The following is a 24487-nucleotide window of genomic DNA, read 5'->3' on the forward strand; positions in this document are numbered from 1 at the left end:
TTTACTCACTCTATGTCTATTTTCCCTTCTCGTTCTCACTTTCCGCTTGTGTTCCAGACCGGTGCTGATATCTGTGGCTTCTTTAACCCTGCCGAATACGAGATGTGCTTGCGTTGGATGCAGCTTGGAGCTTTCTACCCATTCTCCAGAAACCACAACACCATTAACATGCCAGTAAGAACACACACAGCACCTTTTTCTGGACAGATTTAGGATTTTCATAGCAGTGTTAACCAAAAGCAAATATCATATTCTAAGCTTAGATACGAGGTTAGTATGAGTTTACTTAGTCAAATTGTTTTAAACCTCTTTTTCCTTTTAAAAACTCTATTATAACTTGATGTTAAACATATGTTTGGATCTGAACGTGGGAATCCCAATGTTTGGATCTAAACATTTGAATGGGATCTGAACATTGGACAAATATTTGTAAGACTGCACAATTTCGTGGAAAATATCGTTGTGATTTTTATGATGCAAAATTGCAGTTTAAAAATGCTTAAAAGAACTCCAAGGTGTGCTTTCCTAGTTTGCAGGGCTTCACATTTTGGCAATAAAGGTGATTATATCAATATGATAATAAAATAAATAAAATAAAACATTGTATTTGTATATTAAACAAAATAATAAATGCTACTAATATTTCACTGTAAAGAACGAGTAATTAAGAAAAATAATAATAATAATACTTTTATTGTACAACTTTTACTATACTAACTACAGTATAATACTAATATTCATGGCTGTCTTCGTTACTTAATTTTCAAACGTTAAATAATCTATATAATTATTTAATTAAATTGCAGCCTTTACTATTTGTTAATTGTCATTAACCATAAACAATCCGATTTTGGTTTTATTTTGATTAATCATGCACATCTAGAAGTTTGGTCTGACAGAAAATTGATGGAGATGTGGCAATGGACGTGTGGGACCATTGTTCAAAACGGACCGTTAATCGAGACTTATATGGTGTTAATCCTGATAATCACTGACATTGAGTGACAGGCATCAAAATAGAGGGTGAATCAATATCATATTACAGTACGGGCAGCCATGACAACTTGCTGCATGAACGCTTGTCTGTGTGGCGCCCTGAGGACGTATGAAAATGATCTCTGAATCCCTGAGACAGACAGTAGTCCATCACGAAGCCTCAAAACACACGGTGGCACTTGAAAAGGACCCCCTGCACCGGCTGCTGACTAATATCTGAGATCCGTAGACAGGTGGGCTGTCAGGTATTCACTCTGGTACTTGTTTAAAATGTGACCTTTGCAAGTGCTGGGACCTGTCACAAAAATCCAATAAGCCTGGGGAGAGAGTGGGATCGATATGGCGTAGGGAAAATTCTTCAGTGAGTGGACGTGGCAGCTTTGTTGCTAACAGCTACATTTGGGGGGTGTAATGAAATGCTCAAAGTTATCCAGAACCCTTCTTCAATCATTTAAAAATGGCTTTGCTAATGGGTGATTAAACAAAGGACGTACAAACAGAAATAGAGTTGTGGAATTGTAGTCTAAAAATCCTAAAGGACTGTGCACAAAATGCCCTAAAGGATCCTGTAGCTCAGGTGGTAGGACATGGGACACAAATGGTCTGTCAAAATGAATAAATGTAAATGTAATCCTAATGGGAATCAAATACCATTCTAGATAAATAGAAAACCCCTCTGGATCTTATTTTTATTCGTATTTTATTTTTTAGATAGTTCTGTTGAAAGTTGAAAGAAGTGTATATACATTGTAGTTAAATATTTTTGTATAATGTTGTGTTTTGTATATTATATTTAAAGTTATATATATTTCACTTTTATATATTGATTTTTATTAAAATTATATTATTGGAATAATGTCTTGCTACTGAAATCTGCCACTAAAGGAAATCTGGGAAGTCTAAAAAGTATTTTCTTTGCATTTATTGTGCTATCAAACAACATCTTTTTATCCTGTTGGTAATTATCGACCTTTTGGACACAGGATATGGGGAACTGAAGATGTTATGCTGGAATCATATGAATTCAGATTAGAATCCTTCAGGATTTGATCCAAATTATGATATAAATTGGGGAGTTGGAGACATAGCGCTTGCTATCTACTCCCTATTTTTTTTGCTATCGCTAGTCCACAAATAGCTTTTATTGAAACCAAGCTGACAAAATGAGTCGTTCCAGATTTTGTCTCATTATGATGTCATAGTGCGATGAAAGACCAACACCTACTTCCACATCCTTACCTCTTTACCTCTGCCCAGCGATTCACACACGTCATGTAGTAGTAAATACGAGAGAGACACAAACACAAGGTTACTCCAGTAACTAAACCATATAGATGCCGGTCAGGATTGCAAGGCGTTTTAGAAAAACATTACCTTCCTTGTGATCACTCTACGACAGCGTGGATGAACTTTATATTTAAAGTTTCAGATCACGTCAGTGAGACACTGTTCATTTCATTTTACTGCGGATTCGTTTTTAAAACAAGAATCAGTTCGACGCAGGCTTTTCAGAGAGACTGAAAACAAAAGAGGATGCAGTAAAAATGACGGAAAAGCCTAAGAAATATAAAAGCATTTGTGCAATATTCTATGTGTATAGTCTTTTGGGATTTTGGCTGGAGAAAAAAAAAACACAAAAAAAACACAAAAGTAAAAATGCTAACAAAAACGCTTTTAAAATGGCATGATGCGTATTAATTCCAGTGTTAGACAAGCTCTGACAGTGACCAGGGAATTTAGAGGGCTTTATTAAAACAAAAGTGCACAGCAGCGCTTGCAAGACAGCTTGTCTGCATATTTTTTTCCGCTTTTATACTGCCGAGTCATTCACTTGCACCGGTGTGGATGTGCCCTCTGCGTGTCTCAATGACAGTTCCAATAAGAGACTGTCCTCAGCTCGCCTCTACCCCTGCGCCCGGACGTGTTTATCCCTGCACGTCCCCTTGGTGCCGTAATTACCCCTCCAAGATGTCATTAGCTTTAATGTGGCTATGGAGGCAAATGGAAGGTCATCTAGAGACAAATGGCAAAGGATGGAGGGCGTCAAGGTGGCCTGAATTACAAAGTGATAGAGAGAAAGACATGTTGGATATTGAATAAGATACAGAGACACTTAATAATGAAATAAAAAAAGGGAGTTTTAGAAACGTTGGGCCCTATTTTAATGATCTAAGCGCATGGTCTAAAGCGCACGGCGCAACTGCACTTGGGGCGGGTCCGAATCAACTTCACACTGAGAGAGACTGCAGAACGCGCATCATGTTTCTTTTCTTTATTTTACGAAAAGCAGAACATTTTGTTTTTATTATGAGTGTACACAAATAAAAGTAGACATTTAACAGTTTTGAATGATGTATATGACAAAAATCTCTTTTGCACTGATAAGGGGAAAAAAGCGAGCTGGTCGTGCCGGCGCGACCGCCGACCCCAGGGGGTTAAACCGCGCAAGCAGAGCATCTACGGGACAAGCTGGATTCCACCATATCTTTATGTACACAATAATTATCTTTTACATTGTACTCCTTTTATTTGTAGTATTTGACATGTTTGTGTGCTGCTGCACGTCCATGTGTGTGTAATAAGCAGAGTGTACCCGTGTTGTGCACCCGCTTATAGGCGCATATTACTAATGCGCCCTTTACATACAAAATACTCCATTGACTTTAGTTTCAGTTGGTCAATGGCGCAGTCTATTTCAGTTGCTTCAAAATAGCAACGCACCAACAATGTGCCTGAACACAACTCGTTTTCAGACCAGCAAGCCCATGGGCAAACAGATAGGCGCAAATGCATTTGCTATTTAAACAATGTGGCGCAGGACGTGAAAATGTTGGGCTGAAACTAACAAAAAGCACTTGCGTCGTGCCTGGCGCCGCATTGCACCGGGTGTATGATAGGGCCCTTTAAGTTTGTGTCTAATCTCATCTATATGGTAGTGTACTCTTGAAAGCTGAATAAATGAACATATAGCAGACATAATCATTTAAAGTTTTCCTTTTACCGGAAATTGACTAATATTAATGACCAAATATTTGTCAAATGATAAAAAAAAAATGTCATGGCTATGACATAAAGCTTTCTAGCTATTAAAAAAAAAAACGTTCTGTTTTAATAGGAAGTGTTTAATCAGGCTAATCCTAAAAAGCACAATGGGAGCAAACATAAATCCCACATAAGGCAAAAAACGAAAGAGGTGGTGGGAGTTAACAGATGAACAGACGCCGAAAGAAGTTTGAAAAGACCATCTTATTTACTCCTAATATCTTGCAGAGTCAGTTGCCTGTCCAAATGTTCCCTGTGATGGCAACTGCCAGAGCAAGAGAGAGAGATAGACCAGCTTCTGCAGCGAGGGTCATAATTCTTAGGCTCCTGCCAAGGCTTCCAAGTCCGGCTGTCTCTCCATCACGCTAAGTCACATGCTAATGGAGTCAGAGGGCAGTACATTTGGAATAATTTGGCATTTTTGTCTGCGAGCAGCAGTTAGCTCTAACAGGAGGAAGGTCTAGTTCATTCAAACACATTAACACAGAGATATTAGCTTTCCCCATTACATCAGGAGAAGGAGTTTGTGCTCTGTGCGGGAGAGAGGAGAAAATACTAGAGATTCTACTGGTCAAAAGGGCAAGAACATTAAAAGCCAAAGAATTCAGCGTGTTTACTAAGGCTAGCATCACTATTATTATTTTACATATTTTAGTTGTCCCACACAGTGTTATTTTCGTATAATTGAGATACTATTATAACTTTTATCAATCATTTAAATTATTATATATATATATATTTTTTTTTTAATATATAAATTCTATTTTTTTTTTTTTTTTTTTTTCAGTTAACATTTGTTTTATATCAATGTAACAATTTTCTTTATGGTTTTTGTTTAATAACCCCTTGTCCTACAAATTTCACATTTGTGTTTTTTGTTCAAAAATAAACATTTTGACATTGAGTCAAAAAAAAATTAATAACTTATATTTTATGTATATAAGTAAAGTATATAAGTATATAAGTAAGTTTAATGTAATAAAGTAATATTTTGTATGTTTAACATAATTTACTAATTTATATTATATTTTTTTCTAATTATCATGTTCATACGAACAAATATTTTTCTTAAATGATTTTTGTGTTGTTTAAAAATATACTTAAAACAATATAAATGTATCTAAAAGTCCAACTGCTTGGAAAGCCAACAAGTTATTTTGTCTTGATGCAATGGCATATTTTTTTACTTATTTTAAACATGAGCAGTTGGAAGACAAATCTGTCATCATAACAAGACAAGATACACTTATATTCAAGATACATTCTTGAAAACAAGCCTTAATATCTCACACAGTTTTGCGTATCAGGTAAATGTGTCTTGTTTAAAGGACGTTTACAAGACACGAACAGCCATTTTTAGCATTGGCATAACATACAGAAACTGTGAGGAGTTCTCACTTCATAAAGTGTTCAGTTCATGTTTAACTCCTTCCCCGCCAGCATATTCTTTATATTATTGCCAGACAGCACCAGTATTTTATCCATTTTTTATTTATTTTTATCAACACTTGAATGTTCCAATCAATCAATCAATAATAAAAAAAAAAAAAGTAAAGCAACATTTTTAACAAAAGCCAAGAATATCGTGTTTTTGTCAAAGGCTATGTCCGGATTGGATTCGGAACAATCTAGTAGACCTAGTAGATTGTCTAACATTAACATCTTTAAAGCTTGCAAATATTTGACGTTAGCTTACAATGCTTCTATAGCTTGTTTTTACTTCTTCTTCACTTGTTTTGGGATCCAGAGATTCTGTATTATTTCAGAAGATGCGTAATAGCACCCCCTAGTGAGAACATGGATTTCTGCTGTTGTGCCAAATTTCGACTCCCTGCCAAATTAATACCCCCTTAAATTAAGCTGTTACCTGATTGGGTAATTCAAACCCCACCCCCCTAATCCTAACCCCACAGCTAATCCTAAACCTATACTCCACATAAACTGGAGACTACAACACCGGTACATATTTCGTCAATGGTGGAATGGTGGGGAAGTGTTGCGTAATAAATGACGGAAAATTCCATCAATGGCGGTGAAAGAGTTAAGTGTTAGCATGCACACATTAGCGGTCAGACCTGTGAACATGTGGTACTTGAGAAATAATTATCAGATATGGTTCACCTTTATATCTGTGGGCACATTAACTCACACCCACCGCTCTTAACACCACTCATTGTGCCACTGAGGGGGCAAACTGATTCTCTGTCTGGCAGACAATTAACATTCTGCCAGTATATGGAGTCAGATGCTCACACACTCACACACACAGGCACAGATGCTCACTGTGGTGTACGGTTACATCTGGATTCAGTAGGACACAGATGTACAGATTTGGATCATGCAAATATACTGTAGTTCTGGGCTAAAGTATTTATTCCCATGGTCTCCTAATGGATAAAGCAGGATATGTGGTGTTGTTCCAGTTTGATTTGTTTGGAACTGGATTAGAAATGTATGAATTATTGAGAGAAAACTAATATTTTCTGAAAATATGATATTGAAGGAATAGTTCACTTCAAAATGAAAATTCTGTCATCATTTACTCACCCTCAAGTTAGTTCAAACCTATATGAATTTCTTTCTTCTGCTGAACACAAAATAATATATTTTGAAGAATGTCGGTAACCAGACAGTTGATGGACCCTATTGACTTCCATAGTAGAAAAAACAAATACTATGGAAGTCAATGGGGTCCATCAACTGTTTGGTTATTTCGGCATTCTTCAAAATATCGTCTTTTGTGTTCATCAGAAGAAATACCTTCATTTAGGTTTGAAACAACTTGAGGGTGAGTAAATGATGACAGACTGTTCATTTTCTGTAATTTTCTGTCAAAATCTCTATTTGTACAGACCAAACTTCTACTGCATGCAACTTAGTGTCAACATGTTGTTATAATAAATATGGTTTCAAAGCAGCTTTACATAAAATAGCGCAATAAAATTACTGAGCAAGCTTAAGACAAAACTTTTTTGTAAACATTTTTAAAATATGTCACCAATAAATAAGCAAAAACATGTACATTCCAATGAAAACTCTTAAGAAAAACAGGTTCCAGAAATGTTTTTGTTGAACTGATGCCATAAAATAACCATTTTTGGTTCCCTAAAGAGAAATTCAGTGAACTGTTTCTTAGTTTGAAGAACATTTTAATAATGTAAATAACCATTTTCCACTATAAAGAACCTTTAAACGTCAAAGGTTATTCATGGAATCATAGATGCCAGCAAATAACCTTTATTGAAGAATATAATACTAGGATGCACTTGTAAGCTCCCAGAACAACCGGGCAATCACTTAGTGATGCTCTAGCAACCTGTCAAACACTGTGGTGACGAGGTTTGCAGGAGAATCCATTCACGTTGTCTTCAGAAGTAGTGTTGAATATTTCTAATCTGATGAGATTTTTGTAATCTTTCACAGAGGCAGGATCCCGTGGCCTGGGGCCCAGAGTTTGCTAATATGTCCCGTGATGTGCTGAATATTCGCTATACCCTCCTGCCATATTTGTACACACTGATGTATGAAGCTCACGTTCACGGAACAACTGTGGTCAGACCCATGCTGCACGAGTGAGTGTTTACCGGTACTCATGTTTCTGAGTAGTTCACCCAAAAATTAAAATCATTGTGTCTTCCATTAGCTCACTATTTTTAAAAACCATGATGTTTACCAGACTGTTCATGCTATTCTTTAATAAAATAAAAGTAAATGTAGCAGTGCCTGTGAGGAAATGATGACGAAATTTCGTTTTTGTCTGAACCATCCCTTTAAGACCTTCTGCTCCTCAATTTCCCTCCAAATACATCTTCATTACACCATATTTTCTTTCTGACACTATTTTCAGTCCATCCTCTCTATCAATTACATCTCAATCATAGGAATGACTAATCAGAACTCGGGCCAAACCTCGGGTCTTATGTTCCATCTAATGAATTTTTTTTTAGCCTGCTTTGATATCGGTGCTTTTCACTTTCCTGTTGTCCTGTGTAACCTTCCTCAACCACTCTGTTTTTAGAAGCCTGAACTACTGGACTGAATGTTCTATGCTCTATTTTTGTTCTGCATCTCATTTTTTTATTTTAACCTCCCTCTCTTTTCCTCACTTTTTCTGCTTTTCTATTACGATCTGCATGCACTGTGTGTTGTATAAATAATGTTCTCAGCACTGTGTCCTGTAATGTAGGTTTGTCGATGATGAAAACACATGGGGAATCGACAGGCAGTTCCTCTGGGGTCCCGCACTTCTAATCACACCTGCTTTGGACCAGGTTTGCTCACAAAAACACTATAAACGCTATATTCGTGCTATAATCAAATCACAAGTCACAAAGCACTATATTCAATCAGTAAAGAGAGATTGACAGTTCTTCTTAGTTATGTTTATGTTGATATTTATTATTTTGTTCTCATTGATTTTGTTTTGTGAAGGGCGCCACTGTGGTGAAGGGCTACGTGCCTGATGCTGTCTGGTACGATTACCACACGGTAAGCATCAACTAAAATTTTTTTTAGCAAGCATGCAAATCTTTATTAGCAATATTTAGTTAGCATGTGAATTTTAAACAACCAGTCATAATGCAACTGGCTTACAGCAACAATTTTAACGTGCGGTACTTTGTCCTCTATATATTGGGGTCTCTTATCTGCTTGTTTGCGATTTATCATCCAGGGCAATGCTGTTGGAGTGCGAAAACAGTTTGTGGATATGGATACACCATTAGAGAAAATTAACCTGCACGTGAGAGGAGGCTACATCCTTCCCTGGCAGAAACCAGAGAACAACACACACTACAGGTGAAGAAGCTACCCTGCATCTTTACTAAGAGTTGTTTAATGTATAATTGGGCCATGTTTCTATAGATTCATAGTATTTTCCATCCTCTCTCTGTGGCTTGACTTCACACTGTTGTTTGTCAGGATGGCCAAGATTCTGAACACTGAATAAGTGTTAATATGTAAATGTGGGTGTTCATGCGTTCATGGTTGTGATGTCGTAACACGAATGTTGTGTTCACAATTTTGTTTTGTGTTTTTTCTTGTAGTCGTAAGAATCCTCTGGGTCTGCTTGTTGCTCTCGATGCTGCAGGTTCAGCACATGGATCCCTGTTCTGGGATGATGGAGAGGGAATTGGTGGGTTATGTTTGGTTGTGTTTGTGTGTGTGTGTGTGTGTGTGGAAGGGGGGAGATGAGAATCATGAGGAATTAAATAGTTTTGATTTAGCTTGATAATTCTGGTTCCATTGATGATTTCTTCAACCCAGACTCACCATTTCTATAAAACGATATTGCGTTGCTTCTTGCACCGTTTCGCTTCAAATTTAAATGTCCAGTGAGTGGCTCTAAAAACGCATTCAGTTCAGTGGTTGTTGTACGTAGTGCAGTAGTTCAGAAATGTAATGTTCAGTGAGTGGTACTACAAGGTTAATTCTCCATCCCGTTCGAAAATAACGTACCATTTACACTAAACCCGACCTTAAGGGCCCCATTTTAACAATCTAAGCGCATGATCTAAAGCGCACGGCGCAAGTGCACAAGTCCGAATCCACTTTTGCTAGTTTAATGACGGAAAAAATGGTCGGTGCACCCGGTCTTAAAGGGTTGTCCCTATCATCTTAATGAGTAATGAGTGTAATGTGTAATAAACCAATCAGAGTCTCATTTCCTATTCCCTTTAAAAGCAAGTTGCATTCGCACCATGGCAGATTCGTTGTTTACATGGCGGAATTTGCAAGCGGAAAGACTGAACGCTTCTCCAGAGAGGAAACGGATCTGCACAAATGAGCGCAAATGCATTTGCTATTTAAACAACGTGGCGCAGGACGTGAAAATGATAACTGCGTCGGGCTGAAACTAGCAAAAAGAAATTGCCTCGCGCCTGTGGCTGCATTGTGCCGAGTGTATGATAGGGCCCTAAACCTAACGATAGTGTTAACAAAAGCAAACGTAAGATTAAACCACATTTTTACTTTGCACTCTGCAAGTGCAATAAGGTGAGCTAACGGACAAGTTTACTACATCAGAAAAGTCATACATATAGAGCTAGTTATGTGATTTTATTAAATGATAATCTGTCCCTGTAATCATAATTTGTGTGAAAAGGAATAAAAGTTGGTGTTTTGCTTTCCCCATGTGTTCATTTCAAAATATAGATATGTTTTTGGAGATTTGCAAGAAATGTTAGTACAGTAGATGCATGTATTTCCTATGTTAGATTTATAAAGTTTTCCACATAGTAAATACTATTACTGATACCATATTTTATTTTAATAATAGGACTCATCAGCATTACACGCAATCAAATAAAATGTTCTTAACATGTATCTTTATATATACGTTTGTGTATTTTTTTTCTAAAATCATAATAATTGCATCATAGTGTTTTAAAAATGTCCCTTTCCTGTTCTTCTCTTAATCGTCTTCTTTTTTCCCCGTCTTTCTCCTTACAGATACTGTTCAGAACAACCGTTCCCTCTTGACAAATTTCGACGTGTCTTCGGTATGTTCATATGTTTTAAAGAACGCTATGTGTGCAGTTCTTTCAGATTTATTTGGATTGTGGTCATGCACAGTTGCCTCTAAAAACCTATGGGGACTTCAAGATTGTCCATCTCACTTGAAGCCAAACATCTGTGTCCACTCTCAATTTAGAAACAAAATCCAGATCCAAAACTATTTCATGCTGTAGCAGCTCAAGGCCCCTTGGCCCAGGTCAGAGCTCTCTGGACTTCCTGTGGGTTTGATGTCATATGTGGGGAGATTATTTGTGCGGTGGGAAAAAACAACAACTCCCTATTGAGTTGAGAACTGTTTGTAAAAACGAGGTCAAACTCAGTTAGTTTGAGTTGTCTCGGCACAGATGTTACATTAATACTGAAACAACACAATTTTCTGTTGTAATTGCGATTATTGTGATAATTAAGTTAATTTCCCTCACAAATATGCATTAATATAATGTATCCAGATGTTTTACTTTCAGCAATTATCATTTGCAATAGCATTTTTCCTCTTACTTTAAATGTGTGTGTATCTTGTGTAACAGCTGTGCTGTGTGTTTATATTTATAGGGTGTTCTTACTAACACGATTCTCGCTGATGGTTTGGCCGAGGTTGACAGGTTAATCCTGGGTAATGTGAAGGTGTGGGGTGTACTACAACGCGTCACTACGGTTACCCTGAGTGTACCTGGGAAGGATAATGCCGATTTGGGATTTGTTCAGAAGGTGAGATGCTTCATGCAAACTTATACTTTAGCCATTTATATTGTCAGAATCACTGATACAATTAGGAGGACAAGAGGTGCTGCTTAAAAACATATCTATTTCATTTTTATTCTGGTTTAGTCATTTAAAAATAAAAATGTAAATATATCTAAAAATATTTCAAGATATATTATTTTCATGACTTTTGGGGATATTGTAAATTATTATATAATTTAAATTGAAAATGGTGTACTGTACATCATGTAAAAATGTGTTTGCTGCCTTTCATTGATTCTGGTCGTATTTCACCCCAAAATCAATACAAAGAAATAATAAATTATATTTTATTTAAAAATATTTTTTAATTTTTTAAAGAGATTACTTATATATATATATATATATATATATATATATATATATATTCATAAGTGATATAATTTTCATGACAATTTAATTATGTATATTATTTATAGTCATTTTATAATAATTCAAATTATTTGTAATACGGGATTATTATGCATTGTGTTTGCTGGCTTTAAATTATGCTGAGAACAATAAAAAAAATATTTGATTACACTAATGAGAATCAATAAAATATCTAAAAATACTTTAAAAGCATGTATATTGTTTATAATATTGTTTATAATAATTCAAATTATTTGTAATACATGATTTTTTTATGCATCATGAAAGTATGTGCAAAGTGTGTTTGCCACCTTTAAATTGTGCTGAGAACAATAACAAATATGTTTTCTAACAGTAATGAGAACCACTAAAATATCTAAGAAAACTTTAAAAGCTAAACCTCTGAATGCAGTCAGCTTATTGATTCCTCTTTGAATTGTGTAAGTGTCTCTCCTAGTCCTTGATATCTTCACCCTGTGCAGTGAGCTTGATGAAATACAGAGAGGAGTTTACATTCTGACAAAAAAAAGGAGATCCCTTTTAAAAGTTGTGTGCGCATCGACCGTTTCTATTAATACGAATGCAGGCATGAGCTCCAGAGACTGAGATTTATACCAGCCACGAGAAGAATCGAAGGGGGGGAAATGACAAAAGAAACTGCGCATGTGAATCTGAATAAGTAGTGTTCCAGCCCACACCAAATCATTTATCTTTCTTAGTATTTCCCGACTGCATAATAAGTCTGAAAGAGGCGAGGCAGCTCCATCTGTCTCCATGCGTGCGTTTGCCCTCAGCAGCGTATGTCAGATCAGAGGTGGCGCTTTCCAACGATTCGCTCCAAACACCATTTATTTTTCTTCATCATGCCATTATGAGGTCATTGACGGAACCAGCCTGCAATCGCACGCGAGTTTAAGCTCCCAAAAGAGAATTTGTGCAGTAACTCTTGACCATGTTTTAGCTTTCATTTCATCTGAAAAGCTGCATCACAAACTCCTCCGTGCCATTCTGTCTGTTCGAATAACTCTCTCTTTCTCTCCTTCAGGATCAGGAGTTGCTGATTAACGTAGCACCACAATCTCACACCATTGAAAAGACTTTCACAATCACCTGGAGGACAGATTAGACATGGACACAAGTCTAAGGAGACGGGCTTTAGCCAAATCTATAAGTCTGTTTATTTACGACTGTTCAGTCAACTAGTAATTTATTTAACATTTCCCGCTAAGAGCTTTTTGTGGTAAATATTTAAATCATATCAAATAAATGCTTTGTTCTGGAAGATACGTTGGTGTCGTTTTGATTTGGGTCTCATGTTAGAAACTATTCGTTTTTAGTTGTTGTTGTTGTTTTTAGGCTGAACTTGGAAGTCTGAATGTCTAATGCCGGCATGTGGGGAAGTGGGAATATAATGATAACCCTTAATTATCAGCAATCACTTCTTTTTAACGAGAAACCTCTCAGCGGCGGCTACCTGCCGGGCCCGCTTCATGCACGACTTCATTTTGATGTAATGATACAATATTCGATTATTCATTCTACAGTAAACATAATGATATCAATTAAGCAATGGAGACTATAAATTGATTTCTGCTCTAATTGGCAATCATCGCGAGCTGGAAACATGGACGCCGCGGGAAAGAAGGGGGCGTTCAGGGTGTGCCTTCGATATTTAGACACTAGCCTAAAAACAATGATAATTGAGAACTTTTCTCTTTTTTTTATCCAAGTGTGAAACAGGATGGAGCCGTTCTGACTGAGACTGTAATTATTTGGGTTTTCTATTACGTGAAAGGTGTTCCTGTATTCTTTTTTTTTTCTTTTTTTACAACATTCCTTTTGTAGTCGTTCATGAGGAAATGTACAATTACTCGCTGTCCATTAAGAGACTTATGAAATAATCACACATCTGTAACATGAATATCACGATTTTTAAAACCCGCAATAAAGTGATTTTAACCTCAGGGAGGTTGTGACTTATTTGACTGGCTGATTTGTATGGTGATATTTGCTTTAATCTCTGAACACACTTTCTTTTGTTTCTTCACTGCATACAGGCAAACCAGACATCAGTCAAAATGCAGGTGCTTTAAAACACTCAATCTGATTTAGATGAATCAAAAACAGACAAGAGAATGTTGTCTTGATTTAACCAACCCTCCAAACAAAGCCTGTTTGTTAAAGTACTCATGTAAAAAACAAAAAAAAAGGACAACAAAAAGACAACATGAAAGATGAAACGTACACTCAAGTGACTTCAAAGCATCAACATGTGATTTTGAGTGTTTGCTATATCTGCATGCTGGAATACATTAGAGAAAACATGGACTGGGGACAAAACCGCAAAGAAAACATTGAAATAACCAGAAAACTCAAACTTTTTTCCTACTTCCTACTTTTGGGCAGTTGTGTGAGGTTTTCACTTCATTTTACAAAATATAACTACATTATCGATGAAGAATAATGTGTAATCAGTGATCTCAATATCGTGCTATTTTAAAAAATATGGAAATGTGGTCAAACGTAGTGTTGCATAGTATTAATAATAGTACAATAATTCCAGTGGTCAGACTTACAGTAAGGGTACATTTGTTGACACATTGGCTAACATGAATTAACAATAAGCTTTTATGTATCGTTGTTAATGTTTAATACAAATTAAATTGTTCATTGTTTGTTTAACACAGTGTTGTTATCATTAACTAAAATTAAAACTACTGACATTAGTTTGTGTTAATTGAAGTAAAGCTGAAATAGAATAAAACATAAATATTTGATGAAAAACTTGAACTGAAAATTAGAAACATTGCCATGGCAACTATCTAAAACAAAATACGTACTAAAGAAGAAGTTTCACTTTTCAAACTTTTTTTTTTGTTTTACTTCGACAATAATCTGCTAAGGGGTCTTCTTTAAAATGAGACCAAACTTAAGTTTCAAATTTCAATCTTCAAATTTGTATGACAGGTTTTTGACACGGATGTTTTGGTCCTCTATGGACCAATGTGTACCTTTTTTTTTATTGACGCTCAATGGTTTACAATTAATTTGTGGAAATAATAATAAAAGAACATCACAGTAAAAAGGTGACATGCCCAAATATGATTTATAGAATAAATACATACAATTGTCCCCAAAGTTTCCTAAAATTAAACTTCTAATGAAGCTTGTTTTTTAGTAAGACATTTGGTCAAATAAAGCTACAAGACTAATAGTTTTCATTATGCTAATTTGATATCAATGAAGCTAATACACGTTTTCTAAGATGCACGTTGTTTTATGTCAACACACACACACACACACACACACACACACACACACACACACACACACACACACACACACACACACACACACACACACACACACACACACACACACACACAGAGAGTTGTATTGTCAGTCTTAAAGCAACACTAAATTGTTGACAGGCCCAATAACAGGCCGTCTGAGCAGTTGCTCACGAGTCATTTCGCCACGTGACACTCGGTGACACCGCGGCGCGCCCACACAATTTTCCCTTCACTCGTACGCCAATTACGGCTGGCCACTGCCGACAGGGGGCAGAGGGGGCCGGTACCTGGTAATTGCAGCTGCTTATGCTTCAGTTCACACCGGCTATGACAGGTGTGTGTACGTGTGCATGTTTGTTGAGTCAAACTGAAACTATTCAGCTTGATTTGACTTTCATTCCTGTTTGGGTATGAACGTGTAGGTAAACAATGTTTATTAAAATGCATTGTGTGTGTGCTTGAGTCGCCTGTGTTGCTCGCATACTGATTTGTAGTTTGCAATGACAAATATAAATTTGATGCAAAAATGCTGCCCGACAGGCAATCAGAACATATATGTTGTTTAATGTACACTTATGTGGAACGGGGATTTTGGACCATTTCGATCTCGCACAAATGGTTTGAGGTTTTGAAAACTATCAAGAACACAATGGATGCACATTACAAAAACTCTCTTTTTTTTAAATCGACTGACATCCCGATTATATTGATCTTGTTGCAACTGCTTTAATAACGTTAATAAGAAAATATAATATTTGGCATAAATCTTATTTGAAATAAGACATTTTTGTCACTTTATACACAAACAATTGTGTCAGTTTATAACATTATCATTCCGAAATGAAAGCATTTGTCACTATTGAAAGAGTTCACTACATTTTCAAAGGGTGATATTTATAAGTATAAGTATTTCTCTGTAGGTCTCAAACTCAAAGCGTTGTATTGATGTGCATCTCTGTTTGACCCTCCACGTTCATTTTGTTGTGATTTTATCTGCTTTTAGTTTCGATTTTGCCCTGGCGAGTGTTGATTTGGAAAACTCTCTGTCTTTGACGGTCTCCTGAGGACACATAAATGCACTCACAGTCAGGTTATTTCTTTTAGACACAGCACTGCGTGAACCTTTACATTTCAAACCAGATGTTACTCATTTACAGAGTTGGTTCTGCTATAATTTCTTCATTGATACCCCACAGTGTTAATCTCCATTCCAGACTACAAGAATCATGCTTCAGCTATTTTGAAACACTAGTTTGGCTACATTTGTAATTGAATATATATTCAGATAATATAATTGAAATTTAAGCAGTATTTATGTAGCACAACATTAATTGAATAGGCAATCTCGATTAGGGTGAACACTTTAAAAGATGAATGTACACTAAATAGAAACTAGAGTTGAAAACACAATGATGAACAGCAGCTTTCAACTACATATTTTACAAGATTAGGGATTTGAATCTGTAATTATTTAAAATGTTTTTTAATGTCCAAAAGAACAAATTTCCACATTGCTAGTCAGAAAAAATATGTTGTAACCAAAAACTTTCAATATCTTGGAGACATCAGCACTGTGTAAAATGTTTGTATACACTTTACGGTAAAAAAACCCCCATTGTGTTACAATTGTTAACTGTTATTTATTACCGTAATGTTTATTGCATAATTTTAACGTCGCGTGTTACACTGATGCCAGTTTGACTTTGTGTGTATGACCCTGTGCACATCTAATGGCGCTTTTCCACTGCATGGTACGGCTCGGTTCGGCTCGGTACGGTTCGACTCGGCGCGGAACGGTTCGGCTCACTTCGCTTTTCCACTGCGTGGTACGACTCAACTCGGTACGGCACGGTTCGGTTCGCTTTAGCTCGATTGCTTTGCCACTGCAGTTAGTACCGCTTCAAAGTGGGTGGGACTGATCGTTAATAGTCGTAGGTCCGGTGGTAGCCGTGTGCGGCTAAGAGCTGTGCTACTTCCGCTCCTCGGCAACCAACGAGAGGAACGTCTGCACCTCGTCCACTGACCACGATTCAGACATTTCTTGTGTGATTTTTTTTTACTTTTTTTGTCAAGTAAATACTCTAAAAACAGGTGCTACCGCGTTGGCTGTTGTCTGGCTATTTAAATCTAGCGGGTTTAGTGTCTCGTGTCGCAAATACAATGACGCTGAAGTGACGATTCTGTCTGACCAATCAGTGATCTGCAGTGTTTTCACGTCACATTATAGTATCGGTACGGTACGCTTGGAACCTCAACAGAGGTGGTACCATTTAAAGCGAGCCGAAGCGAGCCGTACCATGCAGTGGAAATGCGCCATAAGTGAGCCGTACCGAACCGAGCCGTACTGTACCATGCAGTGGAAAAGCGTCAAAGCGTGCCGTGCCGTACCGAACCGTACCGTACCATGCAGTGGAAAAGCGCCATATATGAGTATTGACTTTTTTTTATGAACAGGCTGCTTACAATGAACTCTGATTCATCTTGTGGCTTTCTATTGTGTCACTTGTATTATTATGGTGGTTATCTGTACAAATTAAGTTAAAAACGCAGATTTTGGTGGTTAAAGTATGTTTGTTAACATTATATCACGTAATAAAATATACGCTTATAAAGCATCCTGTAAAACTGGAAACATTGTCACAGTATTTTTTACCGCGAATCTGGCAACCACACCTGACGATTTTTTTTTACTGTAAATTTAACAGTTTTTTATAGTAAAATGTTACTGTCATGTTTCTTGAAAATGAAATTATATTAACATTTTATATTTATATAATTATAAACATATTTTGAATAAAAATAATCATAATAAAATAACAAATATAATTATAAAATTAAATAAATATAATAACGTTATTGCCAAGGGAGCACATAACTGGTGTGCAAGTGCGCATGCATGGTAAAAACAAACGATGCATCAGAAAACATGGAGGGAGTACCAATATTTTTGGGGACAGGGACTACTCACATATGGCGCTTTTCCAGTACCAGTTCAACTCGACTCGACTCGTATCGTCTCTCTTTTCACTCCATCATAGCGACGCCGCAGGAAACTGCCGTGACGTAATCTTCTACGCGACACACACACACGCTACCCACACACACAGGACAATGGAGGAAATCGAGTGTATGCTCTTTTACATAATATTATTAATAGGTACATCACGCAATCTCTGGCCAAACTATTTAAAAATGGCTGGGTTATTCAGGATACTCCGTCTGACGCGTGCAATGGTGACGCAGTGAATAGTGACAATTCTCTCTGACCAATCAGCAGTCTGCCGTGTTTTCACGTCACATTTTAGTATCGCCTCAGCTCGCTCAGAACCTCGCCGGAGGTTATACGAAAAAAAAGTATCTGGAAGCAGGTACAGGTACAACTTTTACACAGTGGAAAACCAGACAAAGGCGAGTCGAGTCGAGTCTGGTACTAGTGGAAAAGCACCTTTACTGGAGTAGGATTTTTCTCCATCTATGGTAAGATAGAAATCATAATGACAAGTGTGTTCATTAATTATGGGTGCAACGGATCGCAGTTGATCCGTGATCCTTACGGACCAGGCCCCCCGGTTCAGCACGCATGTGATTCGCAGATTAACTGCTAAATTTAACCATCAAAGAGTGAAAGTTTATTATGTGGGCATGTTTGGTCTGGCAAATTACACATTCAAACAATTTTAAACGTGGAAGAAGAGGCAGAAATAGGGACTCGTGCGCTGTTATCTGTGTGCACAGCCGCACACACCCGCGCACGCGGAGAGAGCGAGAGAGATGTAAAAGGAAAAATATGAGAGAGAAAAAAAAAACAAATATAAAGAACGAGAAGAGAGTCATATGTTTCAGACAGCAGAACACCAAATTGATTCCTCTTTCGCATTTACTTGCGCTTGCACGGACACATACACACAACATGATGTCAAAATACCCATCTCGGCAAGTATTCTCTCGGTTATGTCAAAAGTTAACAGTTGAGAAAGAAACCAGATGTGTGTCAGTATATTCAGTTCATGAATGCAGTCTTAAAGTGACAGCAGCTTAATGTTTGAGAAGTCATTATGTCAGAAGTCAGAGCAGTCAGGAGAAAAGTGACACGGCAGCGTGTAGGATAAGTGTGCCGCGTAAAGTGTGAGTACAAAGCATTATCTCCAGGTGCTCGCTTGAGAACCAAACCAAAAATTTTATGTGCAACCCTGGTTATAGAAAAAATAAGCATGAAAAATCCGCATCTGGTGCCTGATGAAGACCCGAGGGTTGAAAAATTGTGCTATTAATAAATTATTTTGGAGCAGCTATTTTCAGTGTCTGGAATTCACGCTTATTTTTTTCGTTTATGTTACTTAGTTGTCCTGCATGTACCTGAGCCCAATCTGGATGTTTGGGATGTGCACACCAGTTTTGTATTTTTCAACCCTGGTCAGGGGCGGACTGGCCATCGGGAGCACCGGGACATTTCCCGGTGGCCTGACGGTCGTTCTGGCCTGCCGGCTGCCAAAAAAAAAAAAAAAAAAAAAAAAAAAAAAAAAGGCCTGCCGGCTGCAGACGATCAGCCCGATCTCATCCCAAGGCGTCATATACTGACGGTTTGACAAATCGTTTACATCCAACGCACATGGCACCCTTTAGCGTCAATATGAGACGCAGATATTTGTCAAAAGTGTCAGTATATGACGCCCTAGGATGAGAATGCGTTGGATAGGCTGGTGTGCAACTACGAATTAATTGACGGATCTCTCAATCGACGAATCATAATGGCGGAGTGAAAATGACAATCCCACCCAACGTCACGAAGCACTGCCTAATATCTGACTAAATAGTTCAAAAAATGGAGCGTAAACGCAAAGGAGGAGCAGAGAGGGAGCGTTTAAAAAGGAAAAAAGCCCTGGCCACAGACGCAGCAAGCTTCTGCAAAATCTCAGCCATGTTCGCCAGTAAGGGAACAGGTCGGTCAAGATTACATTTACATTATATTTGTAATAATTTGGCAGATAAACGCTTTCATCCAAATAGTGTTAATTTCGTCAGACGAGACGAGACTAAAAATGTTCGTCAACGACCTTTTTTTCCATGACTAATGCCTTCTGTACACCTAAAGACTTTGAAAAGATTTAGAAAAGACTTTATAAGATTATCAGCTCACATCTAAAGACTTGGTTTCACAGACTCACAGTCTCAGACTAATGATTTTACAAACACTGAATCTTGTAGTGACACTATTTACAAGACTACAACAAATTTTTTAGTCCATTAAAATAGGCATTTTTATGCATATTTTTTGTTGGATGAGTAAAAATATGTTAATTTATATTGTTTAATTACAATAAATCACTTTCTTTTCCTGGAATGAAAAAAATCTAATTAGACATTGTTATGTGAACATCTCTTATTTAATGGGATGACCTAACTTTTTCACATGACTGTATGGGTTATGATATCATTATATGATGAGAACAATAGTTTGAACTAAATGTCTTGAAAGGGTTTCATTTTAAATGCAGGCATGTCGATGGCTTCGGCAACATCGGTCCACTTCTTTTCTTTTTCCACTCTGTCGTGGTATAAATGGCAGTTTACATCAAAAAGACACTGCTCTGCCCCAACCCGATCACACCAAATGCGTCTATATAGCACGCAGTGTGTTTATCGTGTATTATGTGAAAATGAGTTTTTACGTGCATAGTATACGCATGGATAGCACATGGGTAGGTTTAGGGTGGGGTGTGTGTGTATTATACACTTGGGTAGGATTAGTGTTGTGGGGTGCGTGTGTATATCACGCAATAAAGTGCGTATCATATGCACGCGCAAAACTGCGTATCATATCCACGTAAAAACTCATTCTCGCGTATAAATTGCACGATAAACACACTGCGTGCTATAGAGACGCATTTGCGTGCTCGACAAGGCGCTCCTCTTTATCCACGGTCCATTTTCGCCATAGACAGTATATAAACGATTTTCGCCTACTTGGCGCCATTGGCGCTCGTTGTGTTTCCACGTCCGTCGACATGTTTCTTTGTTGTGACTGATGGCTTCCTGTTTCCGGTTTTCTGAGAACAAATTTATTGGTTGTTGATTGTTTTACGTCCCTATGACTACGCTAGGACTTGCGATAATATCAAACATGTTTGATATGAAAGACTAGAGAAAGACTGACATAAATCGGGTCGCCGACTGCAGATTATCCCCTCACATTTAACGATCGAGACGACGGGAGCGCGCCGAGACTCCAGTAAGATTCCTAAAGACTGCCGGTCTTTAGTCTGGGACTGTGAAAATCCTTTGGTGTACGCCCGGCATAAGACGAGACGATGACGAGACTGCACCAATGTCCAAAAACGCTGACTAAGACTAAATTAACATGCATTATTGTTGACGAAAAAAGACGAGAATGTTTTGCATAAAATAAAAACTAAGATAAAATCTCTCTTCATTTTCGTCTCCAATCGTCTATACTTGCCATCATCAGGAGATAGAATATGCATCTGTTATGAACAGATTAATGTTAAAAACTAGTTGCATTAAAAAAATCTATTACATTTTTTTCAGGTAATTATGACATTTAACCAATATTTGAGATGTGTGAAACACTATTTGACTGAAATGGTTATCAGAAATAATCTCAGAAATAATTTGTTATTTAAAAAAAAGACTAAAATGTTTTAACTAAAACTTAGAAATATTGAGTTTCTTTTGACTAAAATTAGACGACTAATTAAAATTTGACTAAAATAACGAGACTTTTAGTCGACTAAAACTTGACTAAGATACCTTGAGTTTCTTTTGACTAAAACTAGACTAAAATGACGAGACTTTTAGTTGACTAAAACTAAGACTAACTAAGACATTTGGCACAAGACTAAGACTAAATTAAAAATAGGTGACAAAATTAACACTACATACAAATCACTTAGATAATCACAATAGATAAAATTAAACCAACAAACGAGCAACAATATGTAAGTGGTGCTGTGTCAAGTCTCGTTTCGTCTACATGTAGCATATTTTTTATATAGGCTAATAAATAAAAATGTATAAAAAGTAGACAGAATAGTGTTAGTGGGTCAAATTGTTTAAATAATAAATAAATCAAGTAGATGGTATGGAAAAGAATACAGTGTTAGTTATTTAGATTTTTCATTTCTAGTCTACAATATGTAGCCTACAATGTTTGTTTGTTTATTTATTTATTTTGCCAATTTAAGGCAATTTTTTATTTGTCATTGGTTTGGTAGTATAAATGGTGTATTCCTAGTGAGTTTGTAAGGGTTATTTTTTTATATATTATTGCATATGGTAGTCTACCTGTTACATTAATAGGGTTAGCCTACAAGTTTATCAGTTCAGTAGATTACATGAATAGGGTGGTGGTGACTGCAGCAGCAGAGGTGGCCTGGCAGTGGAGTCAAATTCCCGGCCTGAATTATTGTCCCAGTCCGCCACTGACCCTGGTTATAGCTAATATATGTAAAAATTCCATGAAATTTCTTCAAACACCTTCTACAAGAATTTGGCTGAAAGACTACAGTTTCCGCAGTGCAACCATCCATGAACAACCAACTGAGATATGCATTTTTGTCTGAAATGGCTGTTTTCGCTCCACAACAGTCCATGAGATTGAATGGGATTCCAGTTGGCAGTTTAAATCACAGGGTATGCCAAGAGACCCATTTCATTAATAAGTGAAGCACAGCACCTGACATAATGGCACTCGGAGTGTCAGTTAAGAGAGTGTTGTGCAAAGTCAACCGTTGCTGTGGATGGGCATCAAGCGCATGAGGCCAAAGCTAAATGTTTTAATTAATACACACATCTGCTGTCCTCATAGAGCCGCAAGGTGTGTCACAGGTGAGCAATCAGTGTTACCATCATTTGAGCAGATTGCAATGTCCATAAACTTTAAATATGAATGTTTTAATGGGGCGACATTCATCGGGAAAATTCTACAGCCAATCAAGGCAATTTATAGAGTGACAGGTTCTTGCCGGATTCTCACTTTATTTAATTTTCCCCTTTATCTAGACCTAAACTGTTTTTAAGCTTCCTGTGAACCTGTGAAGTGAGATTTGAATCAAACAGATTTCAGAGTGGGCCTGAGTGGGTTTCAGTTCCTGAGTGGGCCTCAAAATGGTCTAAGGAGGCCCTGTGCATCCCCTAGTGCGCCTCCTTCTAGCACCCAGGTGGTCCGTTCTCAGCTGGACTAACCTCGAGCTGAAGGTCAGAGGAGGAATGGATTGGTATTCTGGTCTTACAAACAAACAGTCACTTAAATCCTTGTCCACATTAAAACCTCTAGGTAAATAGAAGAAACAAAATCAGGACTTAAAATCTGAAGAATTATAAATATTGTATAATAGGATTTAGTGTTGCATGAAACATGTTTCTCAGAATGTAGATCAGATTTGATGTTTGAGATTGTTTGTGTTTAAAAATGAAAGGATCATTGATGTCTGAAAGTTAATGACGGCAGCTTTGCTCATTAGATATCTAGGGAATTAAAAAGGGAATGTGGAGTCACACAAGTAGACTGGACCAATTAAATCCAGCCACAGCAAATGTGTAAATACTGATGCAAACTATTAAATTGGTAAAATATTGAAGACACGACCATAAGATTGGCATTCAAATAGCTGCTAAAATGTATTTTGCCGCACATATTCCATACACTATGAAGTACTCTTGCTTCCTATCAAAGTATCTTAATCCCAACTAACAGGGAACGTTCTAAGGACGTTCTGGAAAGGTTCTCTCAAACTTATGAAGAAGCATTCTACAAGTAATGATAATGGAATGTTTGTTCAAAGTTATCTGGTTTTTAATAATGTTCTCAAAACGTTTGCACAAAAAAGTATTGATACATCGTTCATACGTTGTTGTTTTTTTTATTTTTGTTTTTTTACATTTACTGTAGATGGACGTTCATCTACTGTTTCTTAAATGTTAAGAAAAAGTATCCCATAATGTTTGCAAAATGATAAAAACTAATTTTAATGTTTATTGGTATTGACTTAGTATGCCATAATGGGTTTATCTCCCGCAAAAGCAATCATTTCCCTCGTATTTTAGGGATAAGGGTTATGGGTAGGGTTAGGGTTAGGACAACATTTTTGGACAGGAATGTTGTTTCAGGATCAACCAAATGTTGATCCAGGAACATGTCCTACTTGAGAAAATCTGGTCAACTCAAACGTTGGAAACCATGTGTGCTGCTGTTGAAAACTGAGATGTTTCTGACTCTTCATGTGCTTGAGTTCAGTTTAGCTAATGGATCTGTAAACGTTCACGTTTATTTTGTTTCAGGTGTAATTGAGTCAGAATATCAATCCGTATTTTGGCGGTGCGGTTTAAGGGAGGTCACGCCATCCAGTGAGTGAGGTTAAGGCAATTTGGGTGTCATTGGGGAGTCTTTAACTACAGCAGAACTGGCAAAAAGCCATGCAGTCTACCACTGGGTTATTTGCATGTGTTTAAGTGCTATTTGGCTTTGAATAGAGAGGCAAATGAAAGACGGCTCATAAAACATCACCTTTGCCTTATGGAGATGTGCTGGC

General features: G+C 37.1%; 1 protein-coding gene across 1 annotated transcript in view; it reads left to right on the forward strand.

Moving 5' to 3' along the window:
* si (sucrase-isomaltase) overlaps positions 1-13659 on the forward strand; it is a 53343-nt gene extending 39684 nt beyond the window's left edge. Inside the window, exons 40-48 of the mRNA XM_079621024.1 lie at positions 58-174; positions 7462-7610; positions 8225-8309; positions 8470-8526; positions 8711-8835; positions 9084-9172; positions 10489-10538; positions 11107-11262; positions 12692-13659. Coding sequence (XP_079477150.1) covers positions 58-174; positions 7462-7610; positions 8225-8309; positions 8470-8526; positions 8711-8835; positions 9084-9172; positions 10489-10538; positions 11107-11262; positions 12692-12772 — 909 coding nt within the window. The 3' untranslated portion in view covers positions 12773-13659. The remainder of the gene's footprint in view (positions 1-57; positions 175-7461; positions 7611-8224; positions 8310-8469; positions 8527-8710; positions 8836-9083; positions 9173-10488; positions 10539-11106; positions 11263-12691) is intronic.
* Positions 13660-24487: the final 10828 nt, after the last annotated feature.

The sequence above is a fragment of the Phoxinus phoxinus genome (genome assembly GCF_949152265.1).
Source record: "Phoxinus phoxinus genome assembly, chromosome: 8".
NCBI classification, from domain to species: Eukaryota; Metazoa; Chordata; class Actinopteri; order Cypriniformes; family Leuciscidae; genus Phoxinus; species Phoxinus phoxinus.